Source organism: Salvia hispanica, chromosome 4, assembly GCF_029641045.1.
Source record: "Salvia hispanica isolate PSC_SH4W2 chromosome 4, Shi_PSC_v1, whole genome shotgun sequence".
Taxonomy (NCBI): domain Eukaryota; kingdom Viridiplantae; phylum Streptophyta; class Magnoliopsida; order Lamiales; family Lamiaceae; genus Salvia; species Salvia hispanica.
The window spans coordinates 42174610-42193839 of NC_142695.1; the positions used below are offsets into that span (position 1 = coordinate 42174610).

The 19230-nt window shown below is 41.6% G+C and overlaps 4 protein-coding genes across 5 annotated transcripts; 3 read left to right on the plus strand and 1 right to left on the minus strand.

Moving 5' to 3' along the window:
- The first annotated feature begins 1905 nt into the window (after positions 1-1905).
- Positions 1906-7370, plus strand: LOC125191871 (uncharacterized). The gene is made up of 9 exons (XM_048089300.2): positions 1906-2361; positions 2834-2879; positions 2954-3026; positions 3115-3160; positions 3248-3346; positions 4588-4656; positions 4739-5051; positions 5268-5455; positions 5545-7370. Exons 1-9 carry the CDS (start codon positions 2026-2028, stop codon positions 6988-6990), a joined length of 2616 nt encoding a protein of 871 aa, XP_047945257.1. The 5' UTR covers positions 1906-2025; the 3' UTR covers positions 6991-7370.
- Positions 7371-7826: 456 nt separating this feature from the next.
- On the minus strand, positions 7827-9559 carry LOC125191872 (ATP synthase gamma chain 2, chloroplastic-like). Its single transcript, XM_048089301.2, has one exon. It carries the CDS (start codon positions 9325-9327, stop codon positions 8215-8217), a length of 1113 nt encoding a protein of 370 aa, XP_047945258.1. The 5' UTR covers positions 9328-9559; the 3' UTR covers positions 7827-8214.
- A 1932-nt stretch (positions 9560-11491) lies between these two features.
- On the plus strand, positions 11492-12581 carry LOC125196520 (Translation initiation factor SUI1 family protein). 2 transcript variants are annotated; one of them, XM_048095065.2, is made up of 2 exons: positions 11492-11637; positions 12038-12581. In XM_048095065.2, the coding sequence occupies exon 2, from the start codon at positions 12080-12082 to the stop codon at positions 12407-12409; it is 330 nt and encodes a 109-aa protein (XP_047951022.1). In that variant the 5' UTR covers positions 11492-11637; positions 12038-12079; the 3' UTR covers positions 12410-12581. The 2 variants fall into 2 exon arrangements, with proteins under 2 accessions (XP_047951022.1, XP_047951024.1); XM_048095067.2 differs by having other exon boundaries at positions 11524-11632.
- Positions 12582-16828: 4247 nt separating this feature from the next.
- Positions 16829-19031, plus strand: LOC125192870 (reactive Intermediate Deaminase A, chloroplastic-like). Its single transcript, XM_048090538.2, has 6 exons — positions 16829-17081; positions 17191-17306; positions 17558-17602; positions 18274-18347; positions 18484-18533; positions 18799-19031. Exons 1-6 carry the CDS (start codon positions 16910-16912, stop codon positions 18894-18896), a joined length of 555 nt encoding a protein of 184 aa, XP_047946495.2. The 5' UTR covers positions 16829-16909; the 3' UTR covers positions 18897-19031.
- Positions 19032-19230: the final 199 nt, after the last annotated feature.

Below are 19230 nucleotides of genomic sequence, written 5' to 3' on the forward strand. Positions count from 1 at the left end.
GGCCAGGGGAGCGGCGGGCAGTCAGCGCCGGGGTGGGGAGGTATGCCCCAGATGATGCACCAGATGGTGGGGATGATGTAGCAGGGAGGGATGCAGCACGGTATGCATCCCGGGATGCAGGGGCCACAGGGGGGACACGGTCTATCGTCCCTCTCTTGATTTTTTGACGGCTTCGTCTTACACGTCGACCCCAGTGGAGACGCAGTTCACTGGCGATGACCTTCTGTCATTGCATGATATGGGGATCGATCTCGGGGATCCGGACACTCCCGTTCCAGCAGGTCGGGCCGCGCCGAAGAAGAAGAAGGGCAAGACGGTCGGCGAGTCCTCGCAGCCCGGTGTTGACGACACTCCCACGCGGAGGAAGTGGACGGAGGATGAGTACGCCGGGGTGGCCAAGGCGTGGTTGACGGTGTGCGACGATCCGCTGGTTGCGAACAACCAGTGGGTCGTCAACATGTGGGCGAAGATTAGAGCTGCCTACAGGAGGAACTGTCCGCACTGGAAGGACTTCAGCGGGGAGGAGTGCCGGAAGGGGTGGGAGCGCATTAGGGCCGCGGTCGGCCGTTTTTCGGGGTTGTACGCCAACGCCCTCCGCCGGCTGACTAGTGGGCAGAATGAGGAGGACGCCCGGAGAGGATAGCGGAGAGTCAGTTCCCCTTGCCGGGGAAGTATAAGGAGTTCCTCTTCTGGGAATGCTATGTGTTGCTGAAGGACTCCGAGAAGTTCCGGGCGGGGTGCGACGCTGGGTGGCCGAAGAAGCAGAGGCTGAACTATTCCAGCGACTACAGCGGCAGCAGCGGCGGATCCCACGACCTCCCCTCGGATGATGAGGAGTTTCCGTCTCCTCCATCCGTTGCTCGTCGCCCTCGCCCGGTTGGCCAAAAGCGGGCGCAACGGGCAGCGAGGGGAGGATCCCCCCTATCGCCCCATGAGATCATCTCGGCCCACCCACCCCCACGCGCGTACACGTTAATCTCGCGTGCGAAGATGGAGGAACGTATGTTCGAGGTCTTCCAAGAGTGGAAGGCCGCAACCGACCCCACGGAGAAGATGTTCCTCTACTCGATGCTCGAGAACATGCGGGTGGATTTGGATGCCCCGAGGGCACTGGTGGGGGGTTCAGACTCGGGCTCAGATACCCCGGGTGGCGGCGGCGAGGATGGCGGCGGCGACGACGAGGAGTAGAGAGTGGCGGGGCTCGTGTGTGGAAGCCCTTTTTTTTTTGAAAAAAATCATGTTTTTTTTAAAAAACTATGTACCTTTTTTTTTAATTAAATGAATGAATTTTTCCGTATATGTCTCGTAAATTTAATTTCGTAATTTAATCGTAAATTTTATTCCGTAAAGTATAGTTGTTTTTGAATTATTTTTATTGTGGCTAATCTATAACTGACTTAAATCTGATGTGACAGATGGATTTTTAGTGCTGCTGATCGTGAGAGTGCCAAAATATATATTTACAAAATATTAATAAAACATCACTCTAAAACATTTTTCTTGTTTGAATATCTCTGTACAAATACATACATATACAGACACAGATACAAATGTCAAAAATGGAGCAGCGGAACAGACATCAATTCATTACTAATTAGTTTGAGTAATGAATAATGTGGTCCCCACCTGACAGTGACTTGACAAGCGCGAGTACCAACGACGCGCTAGAATGACGGTGTGGACGCGCGCGTGGCTAATCGACAAAAGATTTACGGGCTGCGTAAAGTCAGGGAACATTAATTAAATCACGGGCAGTCCGTAACGCCGTCATTCCAAGCCACTTACGCCGTCTCTTTCAATTTGTCGCCAATCGCTCCGAGCCAGCTTGGTTCGGATACCACCAATATTTTGAAAAAAGAAACACAGCTGACAGTCACCAGAGCCAAAATACCAAAAACCTAATATATTGAAATAAAGGAGGAGAGAGAAAGACCGTAAACAAAATAATTTTAGAAATAGAGAGTGCGTGATTGTCTTTTTCTCTAGAGAGAGAAACAGCTGGAGCTTGAAGGAATCTCGGAAAAGATGGGGCAGGTGGTGAAGAAGAAGAAGAAAGGGAGACCGGCCAAGGCAGATCCCAAGCAGACGGAACGCGACCTGCGCCGGAGCCACCGCCGCCGCAGTGTGAAGTACGTCTTCGACCTAGACGACTACTTCGACGAGGACCAAGTGTTCGCGGACGAAGAGGACCAGCTGCGGAGGGAGAAGAAGCTCAAGCACCTGCTCAAGCTCCAGAGTGGCGGCGAGCCTAATCGGCGCGTGCAGCAGGCGTCGGAGCCGTCGAAGAGGCGGAAAATCGGCGAAGAAATGGACGAGGACGTGGATGACAGAAATGAATATGATGATGAAGACGAAGAAGAGGTGATTAATGACTGATTATGAGTTTATTATTGTTTCGATCTGGAAGTGAAGTGGGGCGAAATATGGCAACTTTTCAAATGAAGCGGAATTGGATTAATTTATAGATGCATTTATTAATTGTAGAGGGAATCCACCTCACATTTTTCTAATTGGGCAGGAAGGGGATTCTGTTGTATGTATAGGCGTGTGGGATGGTGTTTGTGTTGATGTATATGTAACGGTCGGGTCAACTGTCAAAAATCTAACCCCCACAGAATCTGATCTCTCCCTTTCTCTCTCCTCTCTCTATCTCTAGGCAGAATGTATTGTTTTGTGTTGTACGCACACTCATGTTCCCACTTACTCACGCATGTTGTCTGCCTTCGTTTTCTGATAGGCACGCCGACTTTCGTGGGGATACATAGATAGACAGGAGTAGTAGCATTTATTAAGTTATGTTTATTTATTGGTGGCTTTTCTTTCTTCTTCACAGGTTAGAGATACAAGGCCACAACTCAAAGCACAGGACTCACAACCAGGTGTGTTTTTCTGTCACCTTGCCTCACGAGCTACCTTTCTTAGTCGAATTTGTTGATGAATTGGGATTGTGCAGGCTCGCCTTGTGAGCTGCCGCTGCCTCTGCCTCATAAGAAGACATTGGAGTTGATTTTGGACAAGTTGCAGAGGTGTGCTGCTACTTCTTTATGAATTGGATTGCCTAATGGTGTGTCTTTGTAATGTTTAATGCCTCTCCTTTTTCCATTTCTTCTGCAGGAAAGATATTTATGGTGTTTATGCAGAACCGGTTGATCCAGAAGAGGTAAGCACGAGGTTTTGTTCAGGGTGTTTTGGCAATGCGGTGTGCTTCCTTGAGATTCTAAATCAGGTTGGTTCATTGTTGGTGTAGCTTCCAGATTACTTTGATGTGATAGATCATCCAATGGATTTCGCTACTGTGAGGAACAATCTACGAAATGGATTATATGCAACTTTCAAGCAATTTGAGGTTAGATCTGTCCGCCCCTTTCTGTTGTCTGCTTATTTTTAATCTCCCTTTGTTTCGATTTTCAAAAAGGGGCATGTTTGTATTTATTCTTCTGGAGACATCCTTGTTATTTTTTGCCTTTTGCCTTCTGTTAGGAAAGGTATGATCAACAGTACTATGTTTGATTGTGCCAAACATACATTGTTTTGTCTTGGCTTCTTTGGATCCGTATCATTTAATTGTTGATCTGAATTTTCATACCGTTTGTTAGGTGTTCTGTTAGTTAAGCTGAAATCCGCACCCTTACTTTAACACACATGCCTTTTAAGTAGTAGAGTTAATATGGCTCTACTGCAGCTCTCTGGCTTCTCTATATAGTAGTTCTGATGTCTCAGTTATATCTTTTGGCATGTTTGGTAGGGGTGATAACCCATTTAGGGAGACATTTTTGTTCATGGATTTCCATCCCTAAATGAGTTATCACCCCTACCAAACATGGCCTTAGCCTATCTGCATTTGTTATGAAGTGTGTGCTTTCCTTGTGAGGACTGATTTGTTTCTCAATCGTCATTTTAAGATGAGAAGTTAGATAACAGATAAACTTTGCTAGTATCAAGTTTCTTTGTTAACAGTCTTTTTTTATTATATGTTAGCTAATCTTTTGAAGTGCTGTGCTACTGCTGATTGTCTCAAATACAAAGATTCGAAAAATAATTTTTGAAACTTTAGATATGTGATAATGGGTAAATTATTCTGTATCCTGACAACTAGCTTTTGTTTGTGCTAATATATAATGCTTATGAGATTTATCTCTGCTGTAAATATTAAAACAATAATTTGCAATACTCTTAATATTATATGTGCATGGTCTCTTTATTATGTGTTAGTTTTCTCTCTCTGCAAGTCTGTATCTGATCTTTTCTGAATTTCTCATCTTGCTGGATTTTTAGCTGTTTAGTGAATATAGCATTTTTCATGTGCTATAGGAGTTTCTAAACTGCCTGTTTTCTTGCTTGTTCTGTCATTTACTTTCAGTTGCAGATAAAATCCTAACAAGTAAACTTCTTTGTGTAGTACTGTATTATATTTTCGTCCTCGGCATCTGCTTGAAAGATAATTCCTTCTTGCATTTTCTGTCACCTATCCTAGTAGTTAGCATTGCTAGAATGTCATTGTTAGTTTTCTGCTATAACTTCATTATACATGTTTCCAAATTTGCAACCTTTTTCGCAGCCTGACTTTAAATATTTTCTGTTTTGTAGAGTGATGTTTTCCTCATTTGTTCAAATGCAATGCAGTATAATGCACCGGATACCATATATCACAAACAGGTAAAGGCCGACATTGCCTCTTTCAAAGATCATTCATTATACCATTTTATTTCTGTTAAGTAATATCTATTCATTTGAAAAGGCACGCACCATTCAAGAGTTGGCAAAAAGGAAATTTCACAAGATAAGGCTTACTTTTGAGCGCAATGACAAACCTGAACAGAGATCAAGATCTGGCTCTCTTTCAAAAAAGCAAATCAAAAGGCCTTTGATCCGGACAGGGAAAGAACCTGTTGGCTCTGATTTTTCATCAGGAGCTACTCTTGCAACAGCTGGTGATATTCAGAATATTACCAGTGTTGTGTCTGAGAAAGCTGGTTGTATAGATCGGCTTGTTGAAGGAAGTTCTTTCTTTAATGACAACAATTTGGACAAAGGGGAAGACTTGCTGTCTGGTACCTCCTGAATCTAATCAACATGTTTATCTGCTGTATTATCAGTATTTTTATGGATCCCTCTTTATGTGCAATTGAACTGCTTTCACAATTTTCATGTTATTAGGGGCAGCCTGGGAATAGAACCGATAACCTGAGCATATGATTTCCATTTTCAGCACAAGTTTTCTTGTTTGTGCTGTATTTGCTGACTACATGTTCATCTTCTTCTCATAGGAAGGGCCCTCCCATCTCGATTTGCTAGGAGATCAACATTTGTACAAGAGGAAAATCGCCATGTGACATATAACGTATCACAAGATGAAAATCGCCGTTCGACATATAACATATCATTGTCTCAGCCTATGGACCGCTCGGAATCTATATTCTCAACGTTTGATGGTGAAACCAAGCATCTGATGCCTGTATGAATCTCAAGGGTTTATATTTCACTTTTTGTCATCAAGTATATAAGTTTTTGTTACATTAACTGGTATTGTTTTTGGTTATCCAGGTAGGGCTTTATTCCGATCATGCATATGCTAGAAGCCTTTCTCGATTTGCTGCAACTCTTGGATCTGTTGCCTGGAAAGTTGCTTCTAAAAGAATAGAACAAGCACTACCTCAGGGATTCAAATTTGGTCAGGGTTGGGTCGGGGAGTATGAGCCACTTCCAACTCCAGTATTGATGCTGGAAAATTGTAGTGTGAAGGAACCACCATTTTTCACGAAAGCACAGCCAGCTGTCGAACCTAGGAACTTTAACCAGGTGCCTTTAATCTCGAATGCTTCCAAGGAAATCCCAGGTAATTTTCCTTTCTTCGAACAAAAGCTGCCATTTCTTGGTCCTGCTGGAATCAGATCACCTGCTCCTATCATCATGGCTCAACCAATCAGAGGGAGTATATCAGAGACAAAGCAGTCATTCTTTCTGTCTCCTGGGATTAGACCTAGTGGTTCTCATAATCTCGGCTACGTTAATCAAAATTCACAATCCAGAAGTCTGCTTGAATCTGACAAAAAGGCTCAGAAGCAGGTTCAGTCAAACAGTCCACGTGCACTAAGTAGAACTGCCACCGGTTCTGTTGGCAGCAGGCAGTTTCCTAGGTCGGAAGTGGAATCTTCTAGGTCCGTTGATTCCTCTCCAAAGAACATGCATTTTTCTCAATCCGGATCTTCTAAACAGCCCGATCATAGTAATGGTGTTGCTTTTGGAGGATTTCCTAATGGAAGAGTCAACAGTAATAAGGTTGATGGTAATACAGTGATTAGTTTGTCTGGTGAGTCGACTAAACCACCTAGCTATTATCCCCACGAACAGGGTCAGGGTCTCAGCGACCCAGTTCAGTTGATGAGAATGTTGGCAGATCACAATCAACAAAAATCCTCAAATAAGTCATCAGGCGATGCTCCTCAAGTTTTAACATCACAACCATCCTTGGGCAGCAGCGGGTGGAACAGCAATGATCCAAATAATGCAGCTATGGCTGCTGCACGTGCGTGGATGTCTATAGGGGCAGCAGGGCTAAGGTCAGTTACTGAAAATGTCAACCCGAACAAGAACCACATGTATGGTGATCCAGTCTACAACCCTTCTCGTAATATCCAGTCACAGATCCGTGGAGAATTTCCTTCTTCCGGAATGCAAGTTCGGCCAGACAAGAACAGCGCTCCAATGCACACCTTTGTACCACAAGGGCCAATACCAACGCTAGTAGGGAACCAAATACAGTTTCAGAACCAGCGAATGATGTTTCCACAGCTGGCTCCTGCTGACTTGTCCCGGTTCCAACTGCAGTCTCCCTGGTACAATGTGAGCCCGCAAATGCATTCAAGACAGAAGCAGGAATCACTTCCTCCTGACTTGAACATTGGTTTCCAATCATCGGGGTCACCAGGAAGGCCGTCTTCAGGCGTTCTGGTAGATTCTCAGCAGCCTGATTTGGCTCTCCAACTCTGAGAGCAACTGCATTGTTAGTCTTGGTTCAAAACTCAGCACGCGCCTTTGGGAAATTTTGTGTAGGATCATATGTCTGGTGTAACAGAGCCCATGTTCGACATCTATTGCGATCCTTGGAGGGGAGGGGCAGATACGAGTTATCCAGTTATTCAGTTTAGGTGTAGAGTAGATAAAAGCTAAAAAGAAAATGGTGGGAGGCTGGTTTATATGTAAGCAGTGGGGTTCGTTTTGTGTTAGAAATGTATTTAGAAGGTATTGTTTTGTAGTGGGGAGCTGAAGGAATCAGCATTTTAGCTGTGAGATTATTTGAAGAGAATAATTTTGTGTTTGCAGCTTCGGACGTTATGGTTGGTGAAATGGGAGTCAAGGTTTTTACCTTAGTTCTTGGGGTTCATTCAATTAGAATTTAGAGATTTTTGTAATTTTCACCCCACCATATTTTGAAGAAAATATTCAGTAGTTCATCCACAGGGGCCGTTTTTTACACCTTTCTTTCGAAATCTATACTACACTATGAATTGACAGCAATCACCATGCATGCTGCTATATTTGCAAGGAAAAATTAGCTATGCTGAGAAAAAAAGCAGGCAGGATTCTGCTCATGACCAAGTAAACAACACAGCATAACCAATTCATTAGATAGCTTCGGGAGTTGAATGAGAAACAGAAATGGAACAGTCCAAATTGGATACTGAATTGACAAAAAGATGGCATATATAAATGCCAGGCTCTAGAATAATTTTATTTTAATTTGGACAGCAATTAGCAGAGAGAACTTCAAGCTTTCACTTGTTCTAAAATACATGTACTATAGGACAGACATATATAGCTCCAACTGAAGTTATAAATCACAGGAAGAATTTCACTGTTGTATCTCATTTCAGACTCTTTACCCCAAGTAGCATTGAGATAACCACTACAGTTCTTCTACACAGAAGATGATCCAACATATTTTTTCAATCTAAAAACAGACAATAGGTTACAACTTACTTAAATTCCTACCTCAGCAAAACAATATAGCTGTAAAATCCTCTATAACTTACTTAACTCCCTACCTCAGTAAAACAATAGAACTGTAAAAGTAGAGGATGCTATCAAAGTAAACTGAAAACCTGAAGTGAATGAGGAGATGCAAAAGTACATCATTTCTCCAAAGCATGAATCTCGAAAGAATGATGGACAAACTCATAATAGTGACACTAAGAAGAGCCAAACCATTATCCATCAATCTGAATCCCTAAGGAACTCTGCTCCTGCAATAATCTCTATTAAGTCGCCAGTGATCTTTGCCTGCCTTTCGCGATTCAAAGTCATTGAAAGGGACTTCTTCAACTCCACCGCGTTATCAGTTGCGTTACTCATTGCATTCATCCTAGAAGCCAGCTCACTGGCAAATGACTCCTGCAATGCCCTCAAGATCTGGCTATTCAAATACAGAGGCATCAGCGCGTCAAGAATCTGCGCAGGATCCTGCTCGAACTCATAAACAGGCACGACTCCCTTCTTCTTCTTCTTCACTGTCACGTGATCCCTCTCGACTGCCAACTTCCCTCCCTTGGTAGTCAGTCGAAAGAACTCGTCATCCCCTACATCGACACTCCTCCCATTGACATCCCGAACTTCCCCCTCCGCAGACAGAGGAAGCAGCGTGTGCACAACCGGATCAGACTTGATCAACGAAACGAATTTGGTATACAAAAGCTCAACTTTATCAACTTCCTCACACAGAAACAATGAAAAAATGTAATCAGCAATGACTTGAGCTTCTTTAGTGGTGGGGAAGCTCTGCCCCTCAACAAACCTATCCACCTTCACATCATCCCTCCTTCTAAAATAGGCATTCCCCTTTTTCCCAACGCTGATCAAAGTGCAATCCAGCCCTTGATTCCTCAATTCCTCCATCCGCAGCTCGGCCTTCTTCAGTATGGCGCTATTGAAACCCCCGCAAAGCCCCCTCTCGCCGGTGACGACGATTAGGGCAACAGTCCTGACGGGCCTAACGGCCGTTAAAGGGACTTCCACGTCATCCAATTGGCACTGCTCGTTGATGCTGTAGAGCATCTCGACGAGGGATTCGGCAAAGGGGCGGCCGTTGATGACGGCCTCCTGAGCTCTCCGCACCTTCGCCGCCGCTACGAGCTTCATCGCTTCGGTGACTTTTTGCGTGCTCTTCACCGTCTCGATTCGGTCTCGAATTTGACGGAGGCCGCATTGAATCGATGGGAGGCTTGGGGGATGAGAGGTGCGAGAGAGGGGAAGGCGGAGAAGTGGAAAGGGGTTGAGGTGAGAGTGGAAGGATATTGAAGCGCAGTTGTTGGGGGAGATAAGAGAAGACATCTAATCGATTTTTGTCTTCAACTTGTTAGAGATTTCTATAATGAGCTTTGATCGGGAAAGCAAAGAAACAGTCCATAGAAGCAAATGAGTTGTTGATGGGTGATTATTCCGGCGACGATGGATAGAATCGGCGCGGGAGTGTTGGGAGGGGAGAATGAGGTTGGTGGAACAAGAAAACCGGTTCTAGCCGCAGATCCGGTTTAATTAAAGGGCCTGGTCGGTGCACTTGATCGGCCTAGCCATTGGGTAGAGTAATAATGCCCAACGCCAAACATATTGGATTCTAATCTAATTTTTATATTTATATTCATTTATTTAATGAAAAATTAAACAATTTTATGCTACTTATCTCATTATGTAATTCTTTTGAGTCATTATAAATCAAACCACCATTCTGTATCAGATAGGATGCGAGTACAATATAACTTCATACTACCATTATTATAATAATAATAATAATAATAATAATAATAATAATAATAATAATAATAATAATAATAATAATAATAATAATAATAATTGAGAAATTTAATCATGGGAAAGTTTAAGGCAAACAAGAAAATACTATTCCCTTCGTTACATATTAATGGATACATTTCTTTGCAGCGTGGGATTTGAAAAAAATTATACTGTTAAGTAAAATAAGTAATGAAAGAATAAAGTAGAAGATGAAAAAGATAAAAGGATAAAGAGAAAATAGAGTAAGAAAAAGTAACTGGAAAAAATATGTTGCATTTTACTAGAAAAAAGACATGACTCCACTGCCATAGAACGTACTAAAATAGCAAAATGACTCAACTGCTATGGAACAGAGGGAGTACTAGTACTAATACTAGGGGATATTCGGTTTGTAAGATTGTTTCTCGGGATCAAATATGTAGTGCATTTGGTTCATGAGATTCAATCCCACAACTCAATCATGAAATAATTAGTCATGACTATCTCAATCCTAAAATACATCTCAATATTATTTTATCTAAGAAACTGAAGACCGTCCCTAATTTTTACTATAGCTATTTTGTTCCGAACTTCCGACCACGAGCTCATAATTTACCAATAATTAAATTAATTAATGTTATGGGTATGCGATGAATATGATGATAGCTTCCTATAATCTTTCTTCTTTCTACCTCTCCTTTTAAGGAATAATTTCTCAAATCATATGTAGGTGAAGTTTTAAGAATTTAAGAAAACTTTAATGCCCTTAATAATTATGTTAACTTTAATACTTAATTAATGTAATATCCACTTTTCGGGTACAATAATTCAGAATTAATGAAAATGATTTCTACTTATCAATTTATATAAGGATGAATGACAATTCTGAACTATGTCACTCAATTTTCATGAACTTATATTAAATCAATGACGTGTGTGGAGTAGTATATAGTATATACACGTTAGGCATTTTTTTTCAATTATAAAAATTTGAACACGAACATAGCAACTAAAAATGGCTAACCAAAGAAATCAGTACCACTTATTTTGCGATCCAATGTACTTGTTTTGAAAGCATGATTCTAACTTTATTTATTCTTCAAGAATTACTTTTATCTCGAATATTAATCCGTGCAATTTAAGGCAAATTCTTGCAGCTTTATGCCAATTTGATCGCGACCAAATTGAGAATTTTCTGTCCATCATCTTAGACTTACTCTCATCAATAAGTAATTCTCATATCCGTGGAGTGAGTAAATTTACTATTCCAAATTTGAACGCCACTGACGTACTCTAAATTTACTCTTTTTACTCCAATGTTGTTAAAAAAACATATCTTTTGAAAGCTCGATTATATTTTGCATCACGAGATCATAATGACATAATTAAAGTTCCAACTTGCACCATTAAGATACAATTTGAGCATATATGTATTAACATGAAATTGGTCCCATTCCAATTAAATTATGATGCATTGACCTAACTGATATAAATTTTATAATTAAATTATGCTAGCCGACCATATTACATCTCATCTCATCATCATACTAAAATCTGAGTACTTAAAGTAAAGCGCGTTACGATAAAAAATAAATAAAAAAGAATACGAAAGCGTGATGAAATCTCTCTTATAGTCCAAGTGCGTGGAATCTAAGCTATTCGTAATACCAATCCAGCCAGATCAAACGGGTTAACCATAGTCAGATCAAATCCTTAACCATAGTTAACTTTTTCTCCCATTTATTTTTTATTTTTAAAATTTATTGTGTGGCTACACACCGCCTCTATCTCCTCTATAAATTGGCCCATAGCCAAACTCAGTTTCTTCATCAATTTCCTTTCCACTCTCGGAATCATCTCCTAAATCGTAAGGTGCGTCTCTCTCTTTTTTATCTTTCAATCGTAAAATTGTCGCGATCATGCTGCTTTCATGATTTGTGATCCCAAGTCAAATTTCCAATTTCTTGTGGTGATTTTGCTTGTTGAAATTTATTGGATTACGATTTTGAATTAGTTTACTTTGATCCAGCGGTATCTGTTATGGATTTCTTGTAGGCAGAATTATTTTTTGTTGTTGAAATTATTCCTAATCCTTGATCTTTAAATTGGACGTGATTTTTGCCTTTGATTGGATCATTCCGTTTGATTGTGTTTTCAGAAGTAAAAAATTAGGGTTTGTTCTTGAAATCGGACGTGATCATCTTTTTCGAATCAATATTAGGGTTTTTCTTACTGAAATTGGTCCTCTGCCTTTGCAATTGTTGATTGACAGGCGATCGGATCCCGGTTCGAAAGTAAAAATCCAACAAGGTTGATGGTTGAGGTAGACATTACAATTCCATCTGCTTTTGACCCATTTGCTGAGGCGAAGGACTCGGGGACGAAGGAATATGTGCATATACGCATCCAGCAGAGGAATGGCAAGAAAAGTTTAACGACAGTGCAGGGGCTGAAAAAGGAATTCAGCTACGAGAAGATTCTGAAAGATCTGAAGAAGGAGTTTTGCTGCAACGGCAACGTGGTCCAGGACAAGGAGCTGGGCAAGGTCATTCAGCTGCAGGGCGATCAGCGCAAGAATGTCTCGCACTTCTTGACCACTGCTGGCCTCGTCAAGAAAGATCAGATCAAGATTCATGGCTTCTAAGCCTTAGATTTTGAAGCTGCTCATGTTTTAATTGTGTGTTTTTTTTTTTTATATATTTTGATTTGCTACTCTCCCTTGATGATCATACTCTATGGGGTGTTTGCTAAATTGTACTAATATCTGTGTTTGGTATTTATCTAATAATATAAGTTCTACTTGTTTACAATTAAAATGTGTTTTTTTGAGTTTCGAAACAAGTTTATAAAAGATTAGAAGAAAGTAAATGACTGGTGCTACTTTTCTATGTGCAAATAAGGTGCATCTTTTTAAGTATATGTCATTTTCGTAATATGTTGAGGATTGTCTGGAACCTTCATACTTTTTCTGGACTAATGAATATAATTGGTGGTTGAAGGGCATTTTAGATATAAATGCAAAAGTGATTATATCATTTAGTGGCGCGTGACAGTATTTTAAATATTGATTGTCGCAGAAAATATTATACTACTAGCAAAGTAAAAGAACTCAAAAACAGAGTTATCTCCATCTTTGAGAAGTGTTTTCGATCAATCATTTTCGCTTGAATTCACAAATGGGCCATAACTCCATTCATCTTATGAAAAAGATAGGCGCATGCCACGTTAGTGTAGGTACAACCGTACAAAAGATGAAGGCAAACCAACAAGTTGTGTTGATGAGACTGAATGTGTGGCGACTGGCGATGAGATATGTTTCCACTGCCTCATTGGCCATTCATTATCTATGCACTCAACGTAGAATATATTCGGAAGCTACCTCCCCACCCTATCTGTCCATTCTACCATGTCTTAGTCAATTGTCGAAATAGGAGCTGATTACTTAATTCAAACACAATTTGATCACTTATTTGCAAGCTACTACTACTGAGGAGGTGGATGTGACCTTGAGCTATCATTCAAATTCCTAAACTCGCTCAAATGGTTAAAAACATGTCTCCGTGAGAATGGAAAATTCAATCACCATCCTTTTGTTCATTTCTTTCTCAAATTATTAGTTAGAATTTATTCCCTTCGTTCCATAATAATGGTCACTCTTATTGTGATCACGGATTTAAGAAATGTAAAGAAAAATTAGTTGGAAAAATTAGTGGAATGTAAGACTACTTTTTATATTGGTTTTATAATAAGTTGTGAGTGAAATGAGCTAGTGGAATGTGAGACCTATTTACCCTATGATAAAAATGAAATGTGACAATTATTATGGGATGGACTAAAATGGAAAAGAGTGACAACTGACGGATCGATTGAGTAATATTTTAGAGAATCACTTTAAAATATCTCAAATAGATTGCAAAATGATATAAAAATCTAAATTTTCTTATCAAATCATTGAAATAGAGAATCTACTAAACACGCCTTGGACTATTTGGATAGGCAAAAAGAGTTCCTACAGTTTTGTAAATACTCATACATCTTTAACTGTTTGGGCAGACCGTTGTCTTTTTACAAAATTAGTACTCCCTCCGTCCCATTAAAGATGACCTACTTACCTTTTTGGTTTGTCCCAATTAAGATGACCCATTACTTAAAATGGAAATACCTTTATCTCTACTTTATTCCCTCTCTCTACTTTACTTTCTCATCTTACCATACAAAATATAACTGTATAAAATCCCGTGCCGCCCAAGAAAAGGGTCATCTTCCTTGGGACGGAGGTAGTATATATTTTTTAAATTAGAAATATTAATCTACTAGATTCATAAGTAATTCATAAATATCTAAAGTATTGCTCATATTTCTTCCCTTTATTAATACGAGTGATCAGTATACGAATCTTGACCCTCCTGACCCATGCTCAGAAAAAAGGGAACTAAAACTAGTTTACAACTAGTTTACAAGTAATATTCAATTGTTGTGGGAGTAAGAGCATCTCCAATGCTAAATAGGCCAGCAATAGGCTAGCCATTCTCTCTCCCTGCCATGTCAGCAGCACTAAAAATTTACCTGCCACATCAGATTTAGGCCAGCCACAATAAAAATAATTCAAAATATACTACATTTACGAAATATACTACATTTACGAAATTAAAATTACGATTAAATTACGTAATTAAATTTACGACACATATACAGGAAAATTAATCCATTCCATTAAAAAAAGTACAAAGATTTTTAAAAAAAGTACATGATTTTTTTTTTAAAAAAAAGGGCTTCCACACACGAGCCCCGCCACTCTCTACTCCTCATCGCCGTCGCCGCCACCCGTGGTATCTGAGCCCACGTCGGAACCCCCTAGCCGTGCCCTCGCGACATCCAAATCAACCCGCATGCTCTCGAGCATCGAGTGAAGAAACATCTTCTCCGTGGGGTCAGTGGCGGTCCTCCAAGCTTGGAAGACCTTGTACATCTGAGCCCGCGTTTAGTTGCGCGAATGGAGAGTGTACTCGAGTGGGGCGGGTGGGAGGGCGGAGGACTGGACCTCGCGGGGCGATAGGGGGGATCCGCCCCTCACAGCCCGTTGCGCCCGCTTCTGTCCAACCAGGCGGGGGCGACCAGCAAATGAAGGAGGGGATGGAAACTTCTCAGCATTCGGGGGGAGTTCGTGGGATCCGCCGCTGCTGCCGCTGTAGTCGCCGGTATAGTTCAGTCTCTGCTTCTTCGGCCACCCAGCGTCGCACCCCGCACGGAACTTCTCGGAGTCCTTCAGCAACAAAAACCACTCCCAGAAGTGGAACTCCTTGTACGTCCCCGCCAAGGGGAACTGACTCTCGGTTATCCTCCGGGCGTCCTCCTCATTCTGCCCACTAGTGAGCTGACGGAGGGCATTGGCGTACAACGCCGAAAAACGGCCGACCGCGGCCCTGATGCGCTCTCACCCCTTCCGGACCTCCTCCGCGCTGAAGTCCTTCCCGTACGGGCAATGCCTCCTGTAGGCAGCTCTAATCTTCGCCCACATGTTGACGACGTCGCACACCTCCAACCACCCCCTGGCCACCCCAGCGTACTCATCTTCCGTCCACTTCCTCCGGCCGAGGGTGTCGTCAACAACGGGCTGCGACGACTCGCCGACCGCCTTGGCCTTCCCCCTCGTCTTTTTCTTCTTCTTCGCCGCGGCCCGCCCCGCTAGAACGAGAGTGTCCGGATCGCCTAGATCGATCCCCATGTCTTGCAATGAAAAAAGGTCATCGCCAGTGAACTGCGTCCCCCCCCCCCCCTCCCCCCCGACCCCTGCATACCCCCGTGCTGCATCCCCCCCCTGCATCCCTCCCTGCCACATCATCCCCATCATCTGCTGCTGCATCTGGGGCTGTATCTGGGGCATACCTCCCCACCCACCGCTCCCCTGGCTCCCCTGCCCCCGGCCCGGCATCCCCCACGGCATACCCCCCGCCATACCCCCCCGGTTCCCCCCCGCATCCCCACCGGCGCACCGGCCATCATCCCCATCAACTGCCCCCAAGGGACGTTGAACCCTTGGCCCATCTGCCCGCCCATCTGGCCCCATCCAGATCCCACAGGTATCGTGGGAGTCTGAGATCCACTCGTCGCTGGACTGGACTCGTTGTTGTGATCCATCGCTCAATGATGCTCTTGTACAGAAAGTTAGAGAGAGAGAAAACTCGTTAAAACAAGTGGTGCAAATGAAAATGAAACGGAAATCGCGTTTATATAGGTTTTTTTTTTAAAAAAAAAACAAAATTCGGGCGCTGGCCGATCGGGCCGCCACAATGGCGGCCAGCGCCGAGCGATCGGTCAGCCCAATCCGATCGGTTCGTCGATTTCCGGCTGGCCGCCTCCAATGGTTCGGCTAGCCGGTCGCTAGCCGACCATTGGAGATGCTCTTATTACTATGTTGTAGGCTATACTAAAAGTAACGCTAGAAGCCTAGAATACGTGTTCACTGTGTAAGAATTGAACAATTCTTGGCCTAATAGGGTGAATTATGGTGGTTCAACTTTCACTAATTAATTGTTGGAAGTCTTATAATTGAAGGTCGGCCCGCACTATTCATAATAATTGAGGAAGAACTGAAATCTTGTCATATAGGTAAGATTTATTTGTGCATTGAAAAGTGCACCAAGAAATGGACTTGGTTTTATACATTTTTGCCCTATTTTTTCACCTTTCCATTTAAGGGATAAGTTGTCGATCCATAATTTTATTATGTCAAAGACTCAAAGTCTTTATTTTAGATAATATTAAGGCCAATTCTAGGATACTAAACAATGGAGAAAAGAATTATATATGTGGTTAATGATGACTCAATTCTTGGAAATTTTAATTCTTCCAAATTTTAATTTGAGTGTAATATGTTGTTGAATTTGCAACTAACTCAGAATTACAAAAATGTTTTATAGAAACCATAAATTTAGGTGCAATCCGAAATCAACCAAACTGAAATGAGAATCAATAATTAACAAACTTATATATATAATTTAATGTATTACACGATCTAATCAATGATTTGTGCTTTTTATTGGTCACGTTTTTATAGCCTAATAATCCACACGACCAATTTCACACTCACTCCACTGAGAAGGAGAAGAAAATTAATCGAAAAAAACGCGAGTGAAAAAGAGTGATGGCGTGGTGCGCCGCCGCGAGGACTTTCCACATGCCGGCGATTGATGTCGCCTCTCTACGCTCTCGGGCGCCCTTAGCCGTCGGAATCGGCTGCGTTTCCTTGGCTCGCCGCTCCGGTCCGTCGCCGCCTTTCGCTTCGTTAGGAATCTCCACTGATGCTGCTACCCCAGGTGATTTGGGGTTCTATGAGTAATTTGTTTGTTTCTTTGTTTTTATTTTTGTGGCTGATTTAGGTTTTCAGTGATTTTTACACTATTCTTATCGTGGTATTGAAACTAGTTTTGAAGGAGGCTGTCCAGACAGATAAAGCCCCAGCAGCATTGGGGCCCTACTCTCAAGCCATCAAAGCAAATAATATGCTATTCATGTCTGGTGTTCTTGGACTTGTTCCTCAGGTTTGTCCTATATAGAAACAATATATGGTCTATTGATTGATCATTATAAAAAAACATTGTTATAAAAGAAGCATTGTGTATATAAAGAGGCATGTTTTACATTTCTGCATTATGATCAATGTCTAGTATATCCCAATTATATATATATATATAGTGTGTGTGTGTGCGTGTGTTGGAAAACTTGTATTCAAAATGAAGTCGTAAATATGTGTCAAGGTTGTTACAAGGTACTTTCTTTGTTTAATATGCAGACCGGAAAGTTTGTCTCGGATAGCGTAGAAGATCAAACTGAGCAGGTATGCTGTTATATCCGAACCCTTCTTGCATTATGGAATTCTTTTTTTCTGAAGATTATGTTTTCAAGTCCAAACAAAGTGGCAAACATGTATAGTTTTATAGTTTGCGACACAATTATGCTTGTGGAAGCCTAAACACATGAATTTGTGTGCATGTAAGGATTTTTGATGAACATAAGATTTGCTACTATATTATCTTAGGCATAATGAGAGCATTTTTGTTGTTGTTCAATTCAATAAAAGTTATGACCAATGTGTAGATCAAGTTTCTTTAATCAACCATCATTTTTCTGCCAATGTAATTTGTCAATCTTGATGCATAGTCATGGATCAATGTTCAGCACAACATCTTAGCAACATTAATTAGTCTGGACTCTGGAGTACCACATTTTAAATTAGGCTCAGCTGTAGGAGGTAGTACTTGAGAAAAAGTTAATTCTTGATCAACGAACCATCCTACATGTAAGAAGCTCTAACATTTACATGATGTGAGATCTTTTGGAAGAGGTAACGCTGTTATTCTTTAGTCTGCCTTCTGAATTTTGCACCTTTTGATGAAAGTACATGTAATGCTATCCTCGATACTTGCAGATATTGATTATTTTGTGATGTTCTTTGTTGCAAATGAGGCTTGCTGATATATATTTGAGCTTTTGCATATTACTTACTAGGTACTTAAGAATATGGGTGAAATACTCAAGGCAAGTGGTGCCAGCTATGCCTCGGTTGTTAAGACAACAATCATGTGGGTGCTTCTTTTGCAGTCTGAAAAACCCTTTCCCTCTTTCTTCCTTCTTTCCCTCACACACGTGCAAGGACCTTCTGTTCTTGTTAAAAGACTTGTTACCCCAATTAATACTATGTTTCTTTCTTCTCTATAGGTTGGCGGATCTGAAAGACTTCAAGAAAGTTAATGAAATATATGCTAAATGTGAGTTTTTTAATGAAGTCGAGTTTATATTTGTTTACCTAGTTGCATGTGGTATCCAAAGTTTGATTTCTCATACTCTTCAATCTTTGTATATAGTTCTTCTCTTAGAAAATTTTCATCCACTTTCATTAGTGTTAAACCATCTCATATTATAGAACATCTAATAGTTGTCAAGTTTGTTGTGTGCGTGTGTAGGATGCATTAAACAGCCATTAGATTATATTTCAGCATAGTACTAATGAATCAACTGCAACTTGTGGTGCAGATTTTCCAGCGCCTGCTCCAGCGCGTTCAACCTACCAGGTTGCCGCCTTACCATTGGATGCAAGGATCGAAATAGAGTGCATAGCCACACTGCACTAGCATGTTAAGCTAACTGACCAATATTAAGCTGTAATAGGGATGGGAGTAATTCGGAACCATATTAATTCCCCATGAAATACTGCAGACTTGTATGAGATTATCAAATAAAATCCCTTTCCATCTTTGCAATCAAAATGTTTATGATTCTTTTTTTCGTATCGAAAGTTGAAACCACCAAAAACTAGCTACTGAGAGCATAAGGCCACCCTTAATGCCGTGGGCTGGATCGCACCTGGGTCCTGGCCTGCGGCCTGGTGCGATGGAGGGGAGCGAGGAGAGGCCCAGGCCACGCCTGGTGCCACAGTTGAGTCTCGGGGCCGCGCCCCGTCGCAGC

Excerpts from the sequence above, each read along its gene's own strand:
- LOC125196520 (XM_048095065.2), top strand. The coding sequence starts at position 12,080 with ATGGTTGAGGTAGACATTACAATTCCATCTGCTTTTGACCCATTTGCT.
- LOC125191872 (XM_048089301.2), bottom strand. The coding sequence starts at position 9,327 with ATGTCTTCTCTTATCTCCCCCAACAACTGCGCTTCAATATCCTTCCAC.
- LOC125191871 (XM_048089300.2), top strand. The coding sequence starts at position 2,026 with ATGGGGCAGGTGGTGAAGAAGAAGAAGAAAGGGAGACCGGCCAAGGCA. Across the intron at positions 3,027-3,114 it reads ATTTTGGACAAGTTGCAGAG|GAAAGATATTTATGGTGTTT; the intron begins GTGTGCTGCTAC and ends TTTCTTCTGCAG. Across the intron at positions 5,052-5,267 it reads AGGGGAAGACTTGCTGTCTG|GAAGGGCCCTCCCATCTCGA; the intron begins GTACCTCCTGAA and ends TTCTTCTCATAG.
- LOC125192870 (XM_048090538.2), top strand. The coding sequence starts at position 16,910 with ATGGCGTGGTGCGCCGCCGCGAGGACTTTCCACATGCCGGCGATTGAT. Across the intron at positions 17,082-17,190 it reads CACTGATGCTGCTACCCCAG|TTTTGAAGGAGGCTGTCCAG; the intron begins GTGATTTGGGGT and ends TATTGAAACTAG. Across the intron at positions 17,307-17,557 it reads TTCTTGGACTTGTTCCTCAG|ACCGGAAAGTTTGTCTCGGA; the intron begins GTTTGTCCTATA and ends TTTAATATGCAG.